This window comes from Protomyctophum parallelum (assembly GCF_964188405.1).
Source record: "Protomyctophum parallelum genome assembly, chromosome: 2".
NCBI classification, from domain to species: domain Eukaryota; kingdom Metazoa; phylum Chordata; class Actinopteri; order Myctophiformes; family Myctophidae; genus Protomyctophum; species Protomyctophum parallelum.
Window position 1 is genome coordinate 35,779,382 of NC_139699.1, and position 20,188 is coordinate 35,799,569.

Consider the following 20,188-nt stretch of genomic DNA (forward strand, 5'->3'; position numbering starts at 1 on the left):
AAAAAATAACACATGGAGTTCCACAGGGATCTGTCTTGGGTCCTAAACTATTCATAATATACATTAATGACATAAGTAAATCACTGTCACATCTAAATTGTGTACTTTTTGCTGACGACACAAGTCTTCATAGCTCCGGGAAAGATCTCGAACAGCTCTTGCATGCAGTGGAAAGGGAACTAGAGACCCTCAAGATCTGGTTTGATGTCAATAAATTATCACTGAACATATCCAAAACAAAATATATCATCTTCTCAAACAGGAAAATCAATTCATCGGTCAACTTAAAAATTTGTGAGGTTGTAATTGAACGTGTATATGAATACAAATTCTTGGGCATCACAATAGATAACAGACTCTGCTGGAAATCACACATAGATAAGACTATAACAAAAATATCTAAATCGATTGCTATACTAAATAAAATGAAACACTTGGTAAACAAAAATTCACTTCATATACTGTACTGCTCCCTCATACTCCCATACTTAACCTATTGTGTGGAAGTATGGGGGAACACCTATAAAACCATTATAAACCCAATTTACATGCTACAGAAAAAAGCTATAAGAATTGTTAACCAAAGCGACTACCTCACACCAACCAACCCACTTTTCATGAACTCAAATACTCTCAAATTAAATGATCTAGTGGACCTAAACACTGCATTAATCATGTACAAAGCACATAACAAATTACTCCCTCCCTGCATGCAGGAGCTATTTGAACCTAGAGAGTCCCAATATCCACTCAGGGGGCTGGCCCAATTTAAAAAAATATGCTTCAGGACTAACATAAAACGTAGATGCCTATCTGTAACTGGGGTCAACCTGTGGAACAATTTAGATAGCGAATTAAAATTGTGCTCAACGATCACTAAATTCAAAAAGTTGTTCAAAAATACGGTACTAAAAAAATACAAATTAATATTATGAAACCTATGTATATAACTAAGTAGATATATGGGGGTATAAATAACTATATATATACCTAGAACCATGCTCTGCGGCCTAGTAGCCGCAGAGTTTGGCTGTAGGCCCCAATCATGTGTGTCCCTGTGTGGGTCTGCCTCATATCCTGTGGTCAATTAGCCACATGGTATGAGGCAGTGAATACATATCTCCCCAGTTCCCTTGTGTCTTACCCTTGTGATTTTTTTGTAATTATTATTAATTACAAAACATAGAGTAACCACTTCAGCCATGGCAATTTGAAGATAGCCGATGTACAAGCTCACAATGTGTCGCGATGTGACGCATTGTGGGCTTGTAGATCTGCTATTTTCAAATGATTATACATTTCAAAATGTGAAATGAGACATTCTGCATAATGATTACTTTTACTTTTGGTACATTAAGTACATTTCGATGCCAATACTTTTGTACTTTTACTCAAGTAAATTTTAAATTCTGGACTTTTACTTTAGCAAATAATTTGAGTACTTTTTCCACCACTGCCTAAAAACAGCAGCCAGTGCAGTGCCCATGCAGGGTAGAGCTTGTCTGTGGAGTTACGTTGCTAGGGAACTGCTTGGGTTAATTTCCTGTCAGCTACTGATGTTCACAAACACTGCAACACTTTAACCCATTTAAGCCTGATTTATACTTAGTTGCCCGCTGCTGTTGCATGCCATAAATAGCAGATCCACAAGCTCACAGCGCGTCACGTTTGTGACGTGTTGTGAGCTTGTAGATCTGCTATTTACTGAGCACCCCACGACACCAGCAAGTTAGGCTTTAGAGTGTTTGTTGACAAGTGTGAAAATTATGCATGATGTGCAGTGGTTTCATACCGTATATTGTACATTGTCTTATATTGTATAATGCCCAAAAGAGAGTTATTAGTGTTATTATTTTATTGTATTCATTATTTCGTATCTATGTATGAGGGCCATTGAGGGGAATATGTTATAAACGTATACAGTGTTGTGCTAATGCTTCAACAATGTTTATGGAGTTTTGTTGAGTTAGGGACAACATCACAGCTTCCAGTCAGGAACATGCTGCTACTGTGTGAAATGTAAAAACAATATTAAGTCGTTAGATCTTTAGTGGTCCCGCAATAAAGAGAGTAAGACTGTAAAATAAGATCCAGCAGGGTAAAACATCACAAAAAAACAACATCAATAATGAACGACAGCATGCGTCGGTAATCGGTATACAACCTACACTATACCGACGTATAGTGTAGCCTGCACTATGCAGGACAAACAATACACACAAGCACTGTGTTGTTATAGTATACAGCCCTGTGCTGTTATAGTATCCAGCCCTGTGCTGTTATAGTATCCAGCCCTGTGCTGTTATAGTATCCAGCCCTGTGCTGTTATAGTATCCAGCCCTGTGCTGTTATAGTATCCAGCCCTGTGCTGTTATAGTATCCAGCCCTGTGTTGTTATAGTATCCAGCCCTGTGCTTATTCAAAAACGTAAGAGACCAGAATACAAACAGTATGCACCCTACAATAGTCTGTACAATACATGTCAACCTTAGCATCCCTATACTGTACATTTCTGTGGGGAAATTTCGCCAAAAAAAGGAATGAATGCTCGACGTGACGGCGAAGATATTTAGTGTACTGTATACACAAAAACAGGAGGGGGGCCCTACTATAGAGCCCTGGGAATACGGTATAAGGTTCAAGTCGTTAACCCTGCCATATAGTTTTGTCCGGACTAGAAAATTAAGAAAGGCATTGTTTTATTGATTATCACTGTGACACCCACCCATTCTCGCGCAAAATTGCCTCTACCAAAAGCAGGGACCCAGGTTCGAATCCGCCCTGAAGGTCTTTCTTTGCTTCATGATTGTCACCCCCCCCCCCCACCTCGCCTTTCATGTCTTTATTAACTGTCCTATCAAAATGAAGCAGAAATGCAATATATATATTGTAGCATTGATGCTGTTTTTGTTCCAATTTGTGCACTCTATGATACAACAGAGCTGCCGCCAATACAAATGGAAAAAATCGAGAATAATGGGAGAGAGTGAGAGCCTGATTCATACTTCGTCGTTCAGCAGTGTCGCAGGTCGAAAATAGCTAACGTACAAGCACACAGTGCATCGTGGAAGCTTGTAGGTCTTCTATTTTTGTCATGCAGATTTCTGTCAGCATGTTTTTATCAGAGCTAGGAGAGGATCTTTAACTTGTGAAATACAGAAATGTCTTGAAGGATGATTCTCATGATTCTTTCAAAAACCTTGGTCAACATGAGCATGAGCTGTGCATTATATTGTACTCAAAATTGGCATCAACAGATTATACCATATGGCTGTTCATCTGTTTCCATTGTTGAAATGTGAGAAAGATTATTATTAAATGCGACATTATATGTAGCCATATGGCTTAGTATGGACAATGGAGATGCTTTGCAATTTGCAGTATACTGTTATTTTATGCTTTGGTGCTGGAATAACAAACATAGCTGCAAAATTGCATTGTAGTCACGTAGTATTTCACAGCATGCACATTTATTTTTGCTGACAAGTTCAAAAGAGGTTTGTCGATGTACTGTGACCTGTTTTGCCACAGAATGATGTATAAGATTATACTGACATAATTCTGTTTTATTATTATATACCTAACATGATACAGTTCTGCCCTCATGAATGATATTTCTGAGCCTGTTATTCATGAACAAAAACTACCGGTATTATGTGAAATGTGAAAACCTGTTTTATATTATATTATTATTACCTTTTTCATCAGAAATGTACAAATTGAACAAGCCCCCTAAAGATGAGATTTAGAAATGTCAGTGAAATGACAATGACTGAAATGCCAACACAGTGGATTAGATTCTCACTGAAAGTAAAACACTACTACTATACAGTATCTACTATTTCCAGCTGCTGCTGCTCTCAGGCAGAAACCTTATCTCCATATTTCAAATGTTCACGTTTTTCTTTTGTAAATTAATGTCCTTCGTCATGCTACAGTGTGACACAAAGGTGGCAAAAATAGATGATCTACAAACTCACAAGGCATCATAATGCGTTGTGAGCTTGTAGATCGGTTATTCTTGCTATTTTAGATTTTTTTTTAAGTGAAGTGAAAGTGGTTAAGTGGGTTTTATAAATATTGGACCATTTCCTGAACAGTAACGTTTTTATCGGTTTCCAACCGATAGCCACAACCTATAGGAGGATTGTTCCTCTGCAGCAGTGTGCTGGTATCCCCGCTGATGACATCACCGCTGTGTGTGTGTCACCTTCAGTGCTTTGACTTTCTGCCTCTCCTCCCTCTCTGGGTGGAACAGTGTTACACAGTCAAATCTTAGGTGTTAATTTAACCTCAGAGACTTAAATTAACACTTTTCTTTCTTCTGTAATCTGTCCTTCATCTCTAACACACAGTTTATGGTTTGAACCTCGTCTCAGTGTCATCCTGCTCTCGTCTTTTATCTCTTTTATTCTCACCAATTTACAATTACAATTTAGCTATTTATCAGATGCGCATAATATCCAGAGGGAATAAGTAAGTAAGCACGTACATAAAATGAAGAGAACAGTGTAGTGTCTCAAGAAACTAGGATCCCATGTAAACCAAAAACCTATAGCATCGGTTAACAATATATTACCAAGAAATAAACAACAACCTGTACATTGAAACTGTAGGATACCAGGCAATGAACAAATATGCTGTTCTTAATTACATTCTTAACATTGTTGTCAATAAAGCCCAATTTGTAACGAAAACATGGGAGTGAGTGACTAAGATATGTCTTGGTATTAACCATCAGTGCCGTCCCCGTCCCCCCCCCTTCTCTCTTTCTGTTTACTCCCGTGGTCTTCATACCTCCTCCCCCTCTCTCTATCTTCTCTCTCATGTAGGAGCTGCTGTTCAGTGTGTGTGCCCTGAATGTCATCTCCACCATTGTGTGTGCCCTGGCCACGGCCATGTGCTGCATGCAGATGGTGTCAACCGATTTGTTGCAGATGGTAAGTATGCTGTTGGGCTGATGGAGGCCAGGCAGGCAGCAACAATAAGTGACTGTGTCACCATCATGGCATTTTACTTGATGATTAATTGTTTTACAAATAATTGTGATTGACGTTTTAATTGGGTTTTGTATCTCAAATAATTGCATTCAGACCATTATGTAATAATTGTGACAGCCCTATTTTCCCATTCCTTTTTCGGTGGCCCTCCCTCAGATGCATTTCCAAGTGTTTATTTGCAGAGAAGGAGCAGGTGACCATTAGGACGGGTAAACACGCCTGGCCCACTAATTACACCCGGCAAATTTATTAAATGTCTTTGTATCGGCTGTAAGCCAGCCTGACAAAAGACTGTAAATGTACGTTGTGAATGTTGGTCAATGCGGAACCTCCCAAAAAATTGCTGGATTTAACAACCCCTGTGAATTGCTCTACTTTTCACTCATCAAACCTGGTACTTTTTTGTGTGTAGAACGGAGAGTACTGTCCTCAAAATGACCCATTCCTTTTTATGTGACACAATGAGTCTGTGCTCAAAACCTAAATGTTCTCAGCCATGAGGGAAATTAACATGGCCATGCTCCTGTGTTGTCCTTCGCATCAACAATAGTGTCCCAGTACAATAACTTAAGCCTCAATACATAACACCATCACAACATATTGGCAAAAATGAATGAATCTTGACAGTTTAGCTATTTGTACAGATCTTTTATGAGTGCATTAATACATTTTGTGGTAGCTGAAGTGAGAACAGGAGTGGTCGCTGGTCAGGAACAACAAAGATTACAGAAAGAGAATAGGACTTGTGTTGTTTGTGAGCTTTGGCCTTTGGCAATAAGATTGGGTTGACATTGAGTTCAGGGCATGTGCTCTAAAGCAGGGGTTCTCAAAGTGGGGTCATGAGGACCGTCAAGGGTCTAAAAGCTCACAACGTGTCACAATGTGACACCCTGTGAGTTTGTAGATCGGCTATTAGAAAAAAATCGTGACTTTCTTTAAATGTTTTAATTGGAATATATTTTCTTTAACTATTTAACAACACAAATCTTATATGGGGGTCCATGGCAAAAACAATCTTCAGATGGGTGTCCACGGCCAAATACATATTAACTCAGGAGTCCTTGACATGAATAATTTTGAGAACCACTGATCTGTCAGTGCACAGTGTAGATAAGCAGTGAAGCAGTGAATGTAACTCCAGTCTCTGCACATACATAGAATGGCTCCCAGCCACACTACGGACACGACTGCAGTTCCATCATCTGGTTCAGTTGCCACATCACTCACAGTTAGATGGCAATGGATACATTTGAAGAACTAGCGCTCCTTACCTCAGTGATTGCTAATTTGTGAAGCTCCGATCATCAATTCTGTAATTTCTTTGCGAATGCCAAAATGAGAGTTGAATGCGACCAGCACAGAAAACACAGCAGATATAATAGTGGACGGACAGACGGACGGACGGACGGACGTGCTAAAATGCTTGTTGTGGCCATGTGTTTACAGTTCATGCCTCACAGAGCACGGGCCTTGAGTGCAGACTGCATGACCCCGCATGGGACCATTCTGCACCAGACACTGGACTTTGATGAGTTTATCCCTCCCATCCCCCCACCACCCTACTACCCTCCAGAGTACACCTGCACCCCCTCCATGGACGGACAGAGGTGAGGAAATTACACATTTTTTTAGAAAGGGTCTTGATGAAATAATCACAAATTATTTACAGCATGCTTGTATTGTTAGGATTACATTGCATGTTTGTTTTTCTTTTTCTTTAAAGAATCACATATATTAGGTCTTGGTAAAAACAATAAAATAGGTGAATGAAGAGGCCTCTGTACATCTGAAGCCTTTTCTTGTTTGTCACCAGTGACTATGTTTAATCAAACTACATAGTCATAGGAAACTTACATAGGAAATACATAGGAAACTTCACCTAAGGGAAGTGTGTGACACCAGCAGACGTTGGCATGTGTACACATGCATCGATAGACACATTGTTTATTAGACATTATAAAAATTACCGGTACTATAATTAGTGCTTTGCAATTTGCCTTAGAATCGGGTCACCACAGGGAAAGTGCTAATCACCATTGCAAGACCTCTGCACCACAGATTCTCTGTCAGATTCTCTCAGAAAGCAAGTGCAGTCGGCGCTGCCCAATGCCCAACCATACTGTACATTACATGAAGAAGGCATGCAGCCAGGGTTTAAAAACATGAATGCTAAACGCTGGGTACGTTGTAGACTTACCAATATGATTAGTACTTTATTTTAAGGCAAAGTCCTTTATAAGGTCAGGAAAATCAAATTGATTCAATGGAATTCAAGTTAGATGGTTCAGTCTATTATCATGAATCGATGCACTCCCCAGTCTATTTTTGATCATTTCCAGTTTGCATTAGCAAACTACTGAGACAGGGGAGAGATATATTCTGAGAGCGATGTAGGATGTGTCCGATCTCCAATGTGAGCAGCTCTCGACATTAGTACCACAGACGAAAAACAGTCTAAGTCCAAATTTCATTCTGACCCCTCCACGAAAAGGCCTCGTTATCTATCATTTATACATTATGGATCAATAGTGTGACCTTAGACTGTTTTTCGTCTGTGGCATGCAATAGTGTCACATCTTTGCTCTGTCTATACACAAAACAGTATGTAAAGAAACTCTTGGTAGCCAGACTAGACTACATGCTGACGCTGTGTTCGTTTCCATATTAACTGTATCCACTGGGGGGACTTGCAGTAGCATCCATTTGTGTTGATTGAAACATTAAAGACATATTCGGTAGTTTTGCTATAATATTGTTTTTCCTCTGTTATTCTAGCCACTTTGGACATATTTCAAAATAATACTTATTAACGGCTGCAAAATAAAATACAGAGAATGATTACTGGAAGTGAGGCAGTACATTGATTGAACAGAACATCCAGGAGTGGACATAAAATAAATCTAATCATCATTACATTTTGCAAAATGAGAACAGGAAACACAAGGAGCAAATGGAATGAAGTGTGTTCAGAGGGCTGGTAGAGCACTGCAGCAGTGTAGTTCTCCGCTCGAAATGAATTAATCTCATGTGCTCATTTTAGTTTTGATTGCGTATACTTCAACTTCGTTGCCTGCCGGCGGTACCGCACACTCAAAATAGCCTCTCTACAAGCTCCTACAAGCAGGCGATGCGTTACTTGTGACCTTGTAGATCTGCTATTCTGAGTGTGCGCACTGTGCACGCCTGCACAGCACCACACTCAATTAAGAAATATTTGGTGCAGATATGCTCATTGCACTGATGACGGTCAGGTTCAGAGCCTCAGAACGGAGAGGGCACTTTGCTCCAATGGTCAGAAAGGCAGGGGCTAAAGCGCCCTTTCATAAGCAACACATTGATGAACAACAGAACAAGCTGATGGTTTCAGCAGGAGGAGTAGACAGTAGACACAGGAGAGCAGGAGGAGTAGACAGTAGACACAGGAGAGCAGGTACCGGAATGCTTTTTTTCTCCTTTTTTGGGAGGTGGGGCCCACCCTGCGCACCACACGATAATTGCACTGAAAACATTGAGCCGTCCGCCCACCTGCGAGCAACGGGCCGGCCCGTGCATCACTGTAGCCCAGGGGCATCAACTCCTAGAAATCCGGCCCTGTCAACAGTGCACACCACTGCTGACACGTATCATTTCATGGTATCGAAATTCTGATTTAGGAGGGGCCTCGGTCAGTGAAGCACAGTATATAGGGTTAAGTGGTTATAAAGCAACATGCCATCCATGATTCTCAGTTGTTGAGCATGCACTGCCTACTCCCATTACACCCCCACCCCCCCCCACCTCCACACACACACACACACACACACACACACACACACACACACACACACACACACACACACTGATAAAGCTTTTTGGCAAGGATCCATGTCTGCTTGTCAATTAGTCCGTAAATATAAACAAGCCTGAGAAAATGTTTATAGCGAATCCCTGCTCTGGGCCAGCGACATGTCATGACATCATCATATCTTGGATGATTGGTGGAGTCTCTGAAGTTATATATTATCCTCTTGCCCTTTTAAAGCATGGGATTGTAATTAAAAGTGGGCCATATTGCTGCTCGCATGACTGATGATTCTTAATTTGCACCATATGAAACAGTACTATACACTGCTGCTGCTCTCACCATATGAAACAGTACTACTGCTGCTGCTCTCACCATATGAAACAGTACTATACACTGCTGCTGCTCTCACCATATGAAACAGTACTATACACTGCTGCTGCTCTCACCATATGAAACAGTACTATACACTGCTGCTGCTCTCACCATATGAAACAGTACTATACTGCTGCTGCTCTCACCATATGAAACAGTACTATACTGCTGCTGCTCTCACCATATGAAACAGTACTATACACTGCTGCTGCTCTCACCATATGAAACAGTACTATACACTGCTGCTGCTCTCACCATATGAAACAGTACTATACACTGCTGCTGCTCTCACCATATGAAACAGTACTATACTGCTGCTGCTCTCACCATATGAAACAGTACTATACTGCTGCTGCTCTCACCATATGAAACAGTACTATACACTGCTGCTGCTCTCACCATATGAAACAGTACTACTGCTGCTGCTCTCACCATATGAAACAGTACTATACACTGCTGCTGCTCTCACCATATGAAACAGTACTACTGCTGCTGCTGCTCTCACCATATGAAACAGTACTACTGCTGCTGCTCTCACCATATGAAACAGTACTACTGCTGCTGCTCTCACCATATGAAACAGTACTACTGCTGCTGCTCTCACCATATGAAACAGTACTACTGCTGCTGCTCTCACCATATGAAACAGTACTACTGCTGCTGCTCTCACCATATGAAACAGTACTATACTGCTGCTGCTCTCACCATATGAAACAGTACTATACTGCTGCTGCTCTCACCATATGAAACAGTACTATACACTGCTGCTGCTCTCACCATATGAAACAGTACTATACACTGCTGCTGCTCTCACCATATGAAACAGTACTACTGCTGCTGCTCTCACCATATGAAACAGTACTATACACTGCTGCTGCTCTCACCATATGAAACAGTACTATACACTGCTGCTGCTCTCACCATATGAAACAGTACTATACACTGCTGCTGCTCTCACCATATGAAACAGTACTATACTGCTGCTGCTCTCACCATATGAAACAGTACTATACTGCTGCTGCTCTCACCATATGAAACAGTACTATACTGCTGCTGCTCTCACCATATGAAACAGTACTATACACTGCTGCTGCTCTCACCATATGAAACAGTACTATACACTGCTGCTGCTCTCACCATATGAAACAGTACTATACTGCTGCTGCTCTCACCATATGAAACAGTACTATACTGCTGCTGCTCTCACCATATGAAACAGTACTATACTGCTGCTGCTCTCACCATATGAAACAGTACTATACACTGCTGCTGCTCTCACCATATGAAACAGTACTACTGCTGCTGCTCTCACCATATGAAACAGTACTACTGCTGCTGCTCTCACCATATGAAACAGTACTATACTGCTGCTGCTCTCACCATATGAAACAGTACTATACACTGCTGCTGCTCTCACCATATGAAACAGTACTATACACTGCTGCTGCTCTCACCATATGAAACAAGTGTAACAAAAAAAGCTTTAAGGGCGGCTGTGGCTCAGGAGGTAGAGCAGGTCATCCAATGATCCCTGGGTCGGCGGTTCGAATCCCGGCTTCTCCTGTCCACATGTCGAAGTGTCCTTGGGCAAGACACTGAACCCTACAGTACATTGCCTCCAATGAGTTGGTTGGTGTTAGCTTGCCACCATTGATGTGGGAAGTGAGGACGCTGGTGTCGACTGTTCGCCGCTTCACATCCCTGAATGAACCATTGTGAAGCGCTTTGAGCACTTGGAAAAGCTCTATAAAAATGCAATTAATGAAAAATGCAATTCATTAAATACCTGCCAATATAGCACTCTTTTATAGCATGCACCGTATTTGTAGGACCTGTAACCTATAGCAACTAGTCTCCTTTGCTTTCTAATAATAATACATATTCATAATTAAGATTTTGTAGTAGTGTGATATTGGGGAAACACTTGCTAAACCCATGTGTGTAATGCACTACAAGCATGCTTATAATGCTGTATAATGTGCTTATAACACATACGTAACTATATAACTATAACACATGCATAATTATAGGTATAAACAATCATAAGTACTCATAATGAAATCACATCGCATGATAAAGCCCATTATAATGACTTCTACGGTCAAGTATCATAATACTCTACTTCACAATTACTGGTCTATTTGGCCAGGACTATAGTGAATTATAGTTAGAATTATAGTTTGATTATAATTGCATTCCAACTAAGTTAAACTTAATGCAATATTGTATGATTATAAGTCACTATGTACTCCAACTTATTATAATGTATAATGTATTATAACTATGATAATTATAATACAGGCTCTGTATTACTGGTGTACTACTATGGCACTTGGCCTTTGGCTACGGTGCCTGACCGCAGCACACCAGTGCCAATATGTATAGGATTACCACTCATGTACTGCTGCTTAATAGAACAAAACATCTAAGTCTGGATTACATTATTGGGGACATTATAAGAGAAGGGGAATTTTCTTTTCTTGTGTTTGGAGGAAGATCATATTTCTAACTTAGAAGGGGTAATAAATATGCACTCTTAGGGCCCTATTTTGTGGAAACGCAGTCGATGCTGGTGAGTGGGTGTGTTGTGGTTACAGAAGTTTGGTGTTTTCTGGACTGGAGAAGGGTGGAGTACACGGTGGTGAGATGGGTTGTATTGTTAGGCTGAATGTCAGTGGGTGTTTTGCAGGTGGATTCATGGAGTCAAGGCCCATTTTCTTGACCTTTAAGAGCAGTGCGGTTAGAAATTGTCCAGTTTGAGGCAAATGTGTGAAAGCATGGTATATGGGGTTTGTGAGTTTTTGGAGTCATCATTCTGGGTGTGCCCCATTTTTAGTATTTATTTAGTATTTATTTATTCAGCACAGTATAAAAACAATACAGTGAACATATAAATATAAGGGTAAAGTGCTAGGCTGAGACAAAAAGCCCAAGGGTCTTATACGAGGCCTCTACCTGGTTGGTGCCTTGCATGGTTTCATCTGTGTATGAATGTGTGTGTGAATGAGTGAATGTAATGCACAATCTATGTAAAGCACCTTGGATAAAGGCGCTATATAAATGCACCATTTACCAAACACACATCATACACAGTCAAAGAACATGCCATTTCACCCATAGAATTTCACCAGTCAAGCAACACACCAATCCGCCTGCCCCAAAATAGGGCCCTTAATTTGTCACAGTCATGGCTATTCTTAATTTAAATAGCGATCTACAAGCTATCACCAATCTTCATACAACAAATATCTGGCTTAAACGTCACGCTTATACGCTATGGTTTCTTTTGGTCTTTGACAGAGGTCTTCACTTGGACTTCCCCCACTCTCCATTCAGTGCTATCTATGGGGTGCCTATCAACAGCCCGGGTACGCTGTACCCCACTGACCTGCCTCCTCCATATGAGTCCGTGGTGGGGCAGACGCCTGCCAGCCAGGTGAGTTACACCTCCTTTAATTTAATGAAGCAGACTGGACACTAATTAGTTTAACATAAATTAATTTATTTCCAATTCTGAAATACTCAGTGGTCAGGTATGTTCTGAAAGCTTACTTTTTAATTTTACTTTTTGTTTTTTTTACCTGTTGCTTTCAGTGAGTGTCCTGTTCAAAAGTCAAGTGTTCAATCCCTTACATGTCTTCTTTGTCTTGTTTAATGGTCATATTCGACTGACCAAAGATATTGGCTGAAGTGACTCAAATGTTACTATACAATTGTACAGGAATACAAGTATAGAAAACGATTATTGAATTCATAATTCTGAACATTATCTTTCAGTAAGAAAATTTCCCTCCACAGTAAATATAGGCAGCAAGGCTAATAATAATTATAGGCTACTTCTGAAATTCTTTGAGTGTCTGTAGTTCTGGTGGGCAGCTCATGCTGTATAAGAACTTTACATACATACATACTTTACATACATACCATTATCAGATCTTTTTCTGTGTTATCAATTATCAATTTAAAATTTTATACAGTTACCGGTACTCATAATTTGGAGTGGGAGGATCAATGAAGGAAAAATCTATTCTATCAGAGGGAATTTTAGAGTGATGTGAAATAAAAAGGTGTGACGCCTTTTTATTTCACATCACTCTAAATTCTTGTATTGACCTCTCCTTAAACCTAACATTACAGCATGTGTGGGTGATGGAGGGTGCAGAATAGATCATGTGGAAATATAAGTCTTTGCCTTTCCTATCTTCAAACTATTTATTTATCCAGCTAAATGTCATTTTTGCAAGTGTTGTCTTGAAGTTATCTTCTTTGAATAAAATCTATCATTTAAATTCAATTAGAGCTTCTCAAGACGATATTTTCCCCAGCATCTTTCCCTCCTTTTATACATAGAGTAATTGCTGTTGTGTTGGCGTGTGTGCTGCTGTCTTATAGCGCCCTCTACAGACCAGGTTGTGGTGTTGAAGACACCACAGGGTCATCCCTATGTTCCCCAGGTTCTATGTTCCCCACTCACCCAGCCCCCCAAAAAAGGTTCTATTTTCCCCGCTCAACCAAAAAGAGGTTCTATGTTCCCCACTCAAAAAAGGTTCTATGTTCCCCACATACCTAAGAAAAGGTTCTAGAAAAGGTTCTATGTTCCCCATTCAACCATGGAGGGGGGGGGGGGGGGGGGGAGACTGACAATGATGTCACTGGTAGGCAGGAGTGTTCCCTTAATGATTAGGTAAGCAGAAACGTTTTTTTTTCTGTAAAAGTCTCCTTTTATTAATTTCAGCTGTTACAATTCCAATTTAGTAGCTTAATCCCCATACATGGGAATGCCCCCATATTAGAGTTCTCATCGGGCCTGAAAATGAAGGCCCGGCCCTAAAACGTCGGGTCGGGCCTGCTCGGGTTTGTGCAGAATTTGAGAACTCTACAGAGAGTAAAAGTGAAACGCCAGTCAGCACCATCTTCATAATAGATAAATACACAAACAGACAGAACAGGACTATTATTTTTATTATTATAAACAAATTCAATATATATATATATTTTTTTTTATGGAGACCGAGGCCTGGCCTACTGATTAGCAAACATTTTAGGCCCGGCCCGTCAGGTCGGGACTCGTCAGGTTCGGGCAGAGTTTGAGAACTCTACCCCAAATATGGATGAATATAGTACTTTGGGGCATGTAAAAGAGGGTGACATTAATTTATATAAATATCGTCCATGTAAATGCAGTTAATGGCAAACACTATCCACAAAACATACACTCTCCACCTTCGGCCTGGTGGAGACAATAATGGACTCTGTGTTGAAAACGACTGCTCTAGTCCACCAAGATGGTCCTTAGGTCGCCCAAAGGGCAGGTTTCTGATAGTAATTTCTCCCCATTATGTTCCGTTATGTGTGTTTAGAGATGATATTAATAATTTTAAATTCAAAATTAATATTTCCTGCATTTTTGGGTGAGCGGGGAACATAGAACCTTTATAGCTAAATGGGGAACATAGAACCTTTTTTAGTTGAGTGGGGAACATAGAACCCTGGGAACATAGAACCTTTTTTGCGGGGGTAAGTGGGGAACATAGAACCTGGGGAACATAGAACCTGAGGAACATAGGTACGCTCCCGACACCACAACCTGGTCAATTTACATTGTACGGTACAGTATTATTTAAAAGGTAAAACAGGTAAAAAATACAAATATTGTGCTTCACTTGATTTATTGATTTATTAATATATATAATATATATGCATTACTGATGTTAGATTTATGTCACACCAGCAAAATAATGGGCTCTCAGCCTCTCACCAGCAGTGGAATCATTCTTGTCGTGAAAAGTATAAACGTGTGTGGGTGTTTCCTTCCTGCAGGTAACTACTAGCATTGAGCAGCAGGCCACAGGGTCCAGTCTATGTGAACGGAACACCACAGCAGGCCTCAGTACTCAGGGTAAATTCAACATCTCGTATAATTTATATTCTCTTATCTATAACAGAGGGTTGCACTCTTAGCTTGTTGCTCATGCCGATGTTGTCTGATGTTTGCAGCCTCCGTGGACAGCGCATCCCTGATGGTGTCAGAGGTTGCTGATCTGCATGACCACAGCTGCTCTTCGGAGGACCTGTGTTCCCTGGAGGTCCAGGGCTCAGACTCCTCTCCTTACGGGACGCTCAACACCGCCCCCACCGATGGCAGCTGCACCAGCCTTGAGCTCAGCGCCCGCGGCTTCTCGCGTTGCCACCGCGGCCTTCGCGGCACTGCGGACCGCCCAAGTGACACGGGCTACAGCGAATGCTCCCACAACCACGAGATTCTCCAGCGCTCCTCGGACTGGTCCTCGGAAAATGTTAGCAACTTGGAACACGAGGAGTCAACTGATGTCATACGTACGAATCACAGGGCTACTATTCACATGTGCGATGAGCTTGCATCAGCCAAACACGTGCCAGAGGAGCCGCCTAAAGGAACAGCACAACCCCTCTTCAGAGCAAGAGTGGTAAGCAGGAAGCTCACACTACCTGTCGCTCTCCCCAACCCACAGCCTCAACCCTGCTCCCCCACCTCAGTGGCCTCCTCTGGGGGAACCTCAGCCCTCAGTCCTTTGGCTCCTTCACCCTCTCCATCCCCTCCTCCTGCCAGGCCACGTGGCCCCAGGCTGTGTTTCAGTGTTTGGTCACCCTCTTCCACGACACAGCCCCCCGCTACCTCAGGCCGTAGTGGTCACTCGCCCTCAGAGAGGCCTCTGGGACTCCGCGTAGCGAGGAGGTACCGTAAGCTAGCGCGCATCGTTCGCTCCACCAGTGACCCCATCTCTTGTTCCTCCACATCAGGAAGTAAGTGTTTGAAGTGAACGTGAAGGTGTTTTATTCTCTTCGCAACATCCCCCATCTTCAACCTATCCCATGTGAACCTTTCATCACTGGTCAAAAGATAAACAATGAAAGTTGCCAAGTTGGTTCAGTTGGTCCTCATTAAGAGTGCTGTCTCCCTCTACAGGTGAAAGTTGCGGCTGCGCCTCTGCAAATAACCCACTTGCTGAAGACTCTGCTAATACGTCCCCAGAGCAAGGTAGTGTAGTAGTACAAAGCATCCACAGATGTGGGCTACTATGGAGTTTAAAACAGAATATACTAATACATTGTGTTAGGACGATCTGTGTCAACTTTGTAGAGAAAGGTTATTTCAATTTGCCAAAAACAGAAGAAGGTGAACAGTAAAATCCTGTGTTAATCTAACTTGCACAATGACTCTCATTTTTCTCTCAGATTTCACTGTGTGGAAACCATGAAACATGCATAACAAGACTTTTAATTTGTCACAGTTGTACCAAGCAGTGTGAACACAAAACAGTCACATTATAAGCTTGAAATAACTTACATTTTAGTGTGGCAAATAAAATGTCTAGTTTTCAAACCTTATTCTTTGTTATGCTCTCTGACCAATTAGATACGTTTTTTCAGTTGACCAGAAAATCCTCAACCTTAGGCATCAGTCTCTAATTTATGGAATGCGTTATTGCATATTTAAGAAAATAGTCTCTTGTCTTTGTGGTGTGTCCAGATTTAACAGGTGTGTTGTCAACAGAAGCAGACACTACTAAACCTGGTCACAGTGCGACTAGGAAGCCGCAGAAGGAGGGCAGAAGAGTTGATATCCGCCTCAAACCAAGGGCTCTGCATACACACTCCACGCACGAGAGACCACATTCCCTTGCTGACCTCAAGACGTACAAAGACACCAAAATATTGGTGGCCAAATTTCTGGAGCATTCTAGCTGCAGCCTACCACCTGAGGTGCAGCAGGTTGTCAACAGCATCAAGTGTGTCATCAAGTCAGATGAGAAGCACATGGAGGAGGCCATTTTCAGTGCTAATGTCATAGATCAGGTAAATCATTGATATTGATGTGGACATTATATTGACAATATTTTTAATAAATATTCTGTCATACAGTTTTTAAAGCGGACTCAACTTATCCTTTCATTCCTCTAGTCCAGTTGGATCTATTCAATACCCTGTTCACATTTAACCCATTTAGGACTGCGGCATTTTCCTGTGGCAGATTTGTCTGGTTTCCAGGCTAATAAACATTATGTTTTTATTTGTATATAAATGAATGCCCTATGTTATACTTTGTCGTATAACAGTGTCATGCAAACCAAAAAACAAACAAATTGTATGGTATCCTGAGCTGACCTGAAAACACTGTATAGCAATGTTTTCTATCAGAATATAACGCTTTTTAACGCTAAAATATAAATATAAATATAATAATAATAATATATAAAAAGACTACCTTTAACAAGAGCTTGCGACTCAATAATTACATTGGATCCATTGGAACACACATAGCCTACATACTGCCCGCGACAGTGATGAACTAATATGATGCAAATTTCACCAACATGGGTAATACCCCCCCCCCCCCCCCCCCCAAAAAAAAAACCCACATTTAATTAAACATTTAGTAATCAAAGAGTAAATGAGTTCAATATTGAATTTCCAATTCACTGGTAGTTATTTTTGTTGCTGTATGGTAGATGTCTCTCACACTTTCTCAACCTATTCATTTTATTGACATGGGTCTTTAATGAATGCTATAGGCATTAGGCAACATCTAAATACGTGTCTTTCTCTGTCTCTTTCTCTATTATAATAAATAGTTGATGACACAGTCTCAGCGCACCGCTGGCAGTCCCAGGAAGCGTGGACTTGAGGATATTCACCTCCAGAGCTGTGGAGCTTTGAGTTCTTCACCATCCCCTTCCTTACGCCGCACTAAACACCCACCACAAGCCACCAGCACCTCTACCAACCCACTGGACTCCCCCTCGTCTGAACAAAGCCCTGTGTGTAGAGAGACTATTCTCTGACCACTTGGCTAATAAAGACTCAAGTCAAAGTTCTGAGGGCATTCCGGGTTGCTGTTTTGTTGCAGCCGTACTCTACAGTGCTGCAGATTTCTATACAAAGACTAATAGTTATTCAGCCGATGTAGAATGTAATTCCTGTACAAAGTAACTGCAGTGAATGCAATCTGAAATGGTCTCATATCTCATAGTGCCCTGTGACACTGTGCCAAGACATCAGCAGAAACTGTAGCAACTCAGACTGAGGCTGGCAATGTCTGAAGTGGCTTCTTTATCCCCAGAAAAACAACAGAATGTTCTCCCTCAGGGGGTATTTTCTACTAACTTGCATCTCAAAAAGAAAAACACACTGGCGGTGATGGATCTGGTGAGTGTATAACAAGAAGCAGTGTATACCGCTCATCTTAAAGGGAAAGATAAAGTTTGTATTAAACTGTGAATTGGACAGATTCTCACTGGCCGCTACAGCCATCTGTTGCAGATGTGGAATTGTTAACTGGTTGAGTGGTAAATATTTTGTGGTGCCACAGGTTCAAGATCCTTACAAGTGTGGATTATTTAACTTACCTCAGTGTGTTACAATTCTTATCAGTGTTACAATAAAGTATGAGTTTGTATGTTGTAGTTTTCATTATTTTGTCAATGTGTGCAGCAAGTGAAATTAGTAATTACTATGTATTCACCCATGAAGGATCACTTCACCCATTTTCAAAATATTTTCAAATATATGGTCTTCACTAATGTTCATTATACACCATTTATATACCATTTCTGCACTGAGTCTGTGATTCAGAGAAGAGCTTTGTACAGAAACCTATCCTACCAGCAAGTAGGCAGGTTTGGTCATTTCAAACAAGATTAAAATAAAATAAAAGAATGCAACAATGGCTGCTATTTCAGTATGCTGAGTTTCCAGGAAGAGAAATGCTGTAGTTTTGATTAGCATGAAATCCCATTTGATGATTTAAATGGTAGGCAGGTTTGGTAGGCCAAATACCACAGCTGCTGTTTAGACTTCTTAACTTAATGAGTAAAATGTATTGTTGCTAATAAGTTGCTTGATTCAATTAATTGTGATCAGACATGGCCCTTCTTATATGTAGATGTGTGTGTGTATATATTATATTGTAATGTTTAGCACCCTGAGCTGGAATCGAACCCTGATCTCCAACTCAGTAGACCAGGCAGGCAACAAGCCTAGCTCTCTTGGAGGAGCAAGTTATGGCCAGGTCTTTTGCAGGGTCGTTACACTACCCCCTCCTTTGTGCCGCGCGAACCCCGATCTCCAAGACCAGGCAGGCAACAAGCCACGAGAAGCAAGTTACGGCCGGGTGAATATAAAAGAAAAAAATAATTTTAAATACATAATTGAAAATAATTTGTGTCTGACCAAATTAATTAATATTGTAACATTTAGCACCCTGAGCTGGAGTCGAACCCCAATCTCCAACTCAGTAGACCAGGCAAGCAACAAGCCATGCCAAGAGATCTAGCTCCCTTGGAGGAGCAAATTACAGCCAGGTCTTTCGCAGTGTCGTTACACTATCTTATCAAATAACTAAATATTGGATCAATCGACTTAGAAAACTGTTTGCTGTTTTAGTACATTAGTTTTGCCTTTATGGAGTACGGCTTTTTCCACCATATTTTACCCGAGAAGCGTTATTATGCAGTTATGCACCCGAGAATAGAGCTCTTATTACAGTCGCCATCTTGTTTGTACTACTATACAGCATAGTGTAGCTAATTAAGCCGGGGAGCCAGCCATCCGACATTTGAGAGGACCTGTGATGTCATGACATACTTTTTATTTGTATTTTTTCTTTTCATTTGGTCATTAAGGTCCACAGAATGAAAGATCTGCTCTGCCAGAAATATCGCAAAAAAAAGTTATGGACATTTTTGTATACCCCACCATAGAGCACCGAAGTCAGTATAGGGCGTAAATCCACAGGTTCGTCTACTTTTTATTTGGATTGTAATCTCCATAGGGGGATCTTAGATCGCCTTATATAAACCGATCACCCTGGCCTTTTCACTCATATGGATATGAAGCATCGACTGAAGGTGGAAATGTACAAATATACCCAAAGAGTAACAAAAAAAGCGTTAGAAATGAGCCAAACAACCGAGAGACTATACATTTCCGGGTAGGCGGGTGGCTGCATCTGCCCGTCGCACAACAGAAACTGAATGTTAATTACGTTTATTTT

The 20,188-nt window shown here is 41.0% G+C and overlaps 1 protein-coding gene across 1 annotated transcript in view; it reads left to right on the forward strand.

Annotated features, from left to right (window-relative positions):
* Positions 1 to 17,978, forward strand: part of fam189a1 (family with sequence similarity 189 member A1) — a gene marked incomplete at both ends in the record, with an annotated part of 129,800 nt that extends 111,822 nt beyond the window's left edge. Inside the window, 8 exons of the mRNA XM_083759486.1 lie at positions 4,833 to 4,940; positions 6,447 to 6,607; positions 12,457 to 12,592; positions 14,977 to 15,055; positions 15,154 to 15,939; positions 16,103 to 16,174; positions 16,676 to 16,992; positions 17,769 to 17,978. Coding sequence (XP_083615612.1) covers positions 4,833 to 4,940; positions 6,447 to 6,607; positions 12,457 to 12,592; positions 14,977 to 15,055; positions 15,154 to 15,939; positions 16,103 to 16,174; positions 16,676 to 16,992; positions 17,769 to 17,978 — 1,869 coding nt within the window. The remainder of the gene's footprint in view (positions 1 to 4,832; positions 4,941 to 6,446; positions 6,608 to 12,456; positions 12,593 to 14,976; positions 15,056 to 15,153; positions 15,940 to 16,102; positions 16,175 to 16,675; positions 16,993 to 17,768) is intronic.
* Positions 17,979 to 20,188: the final 2,210 nt, after the last annotated feature.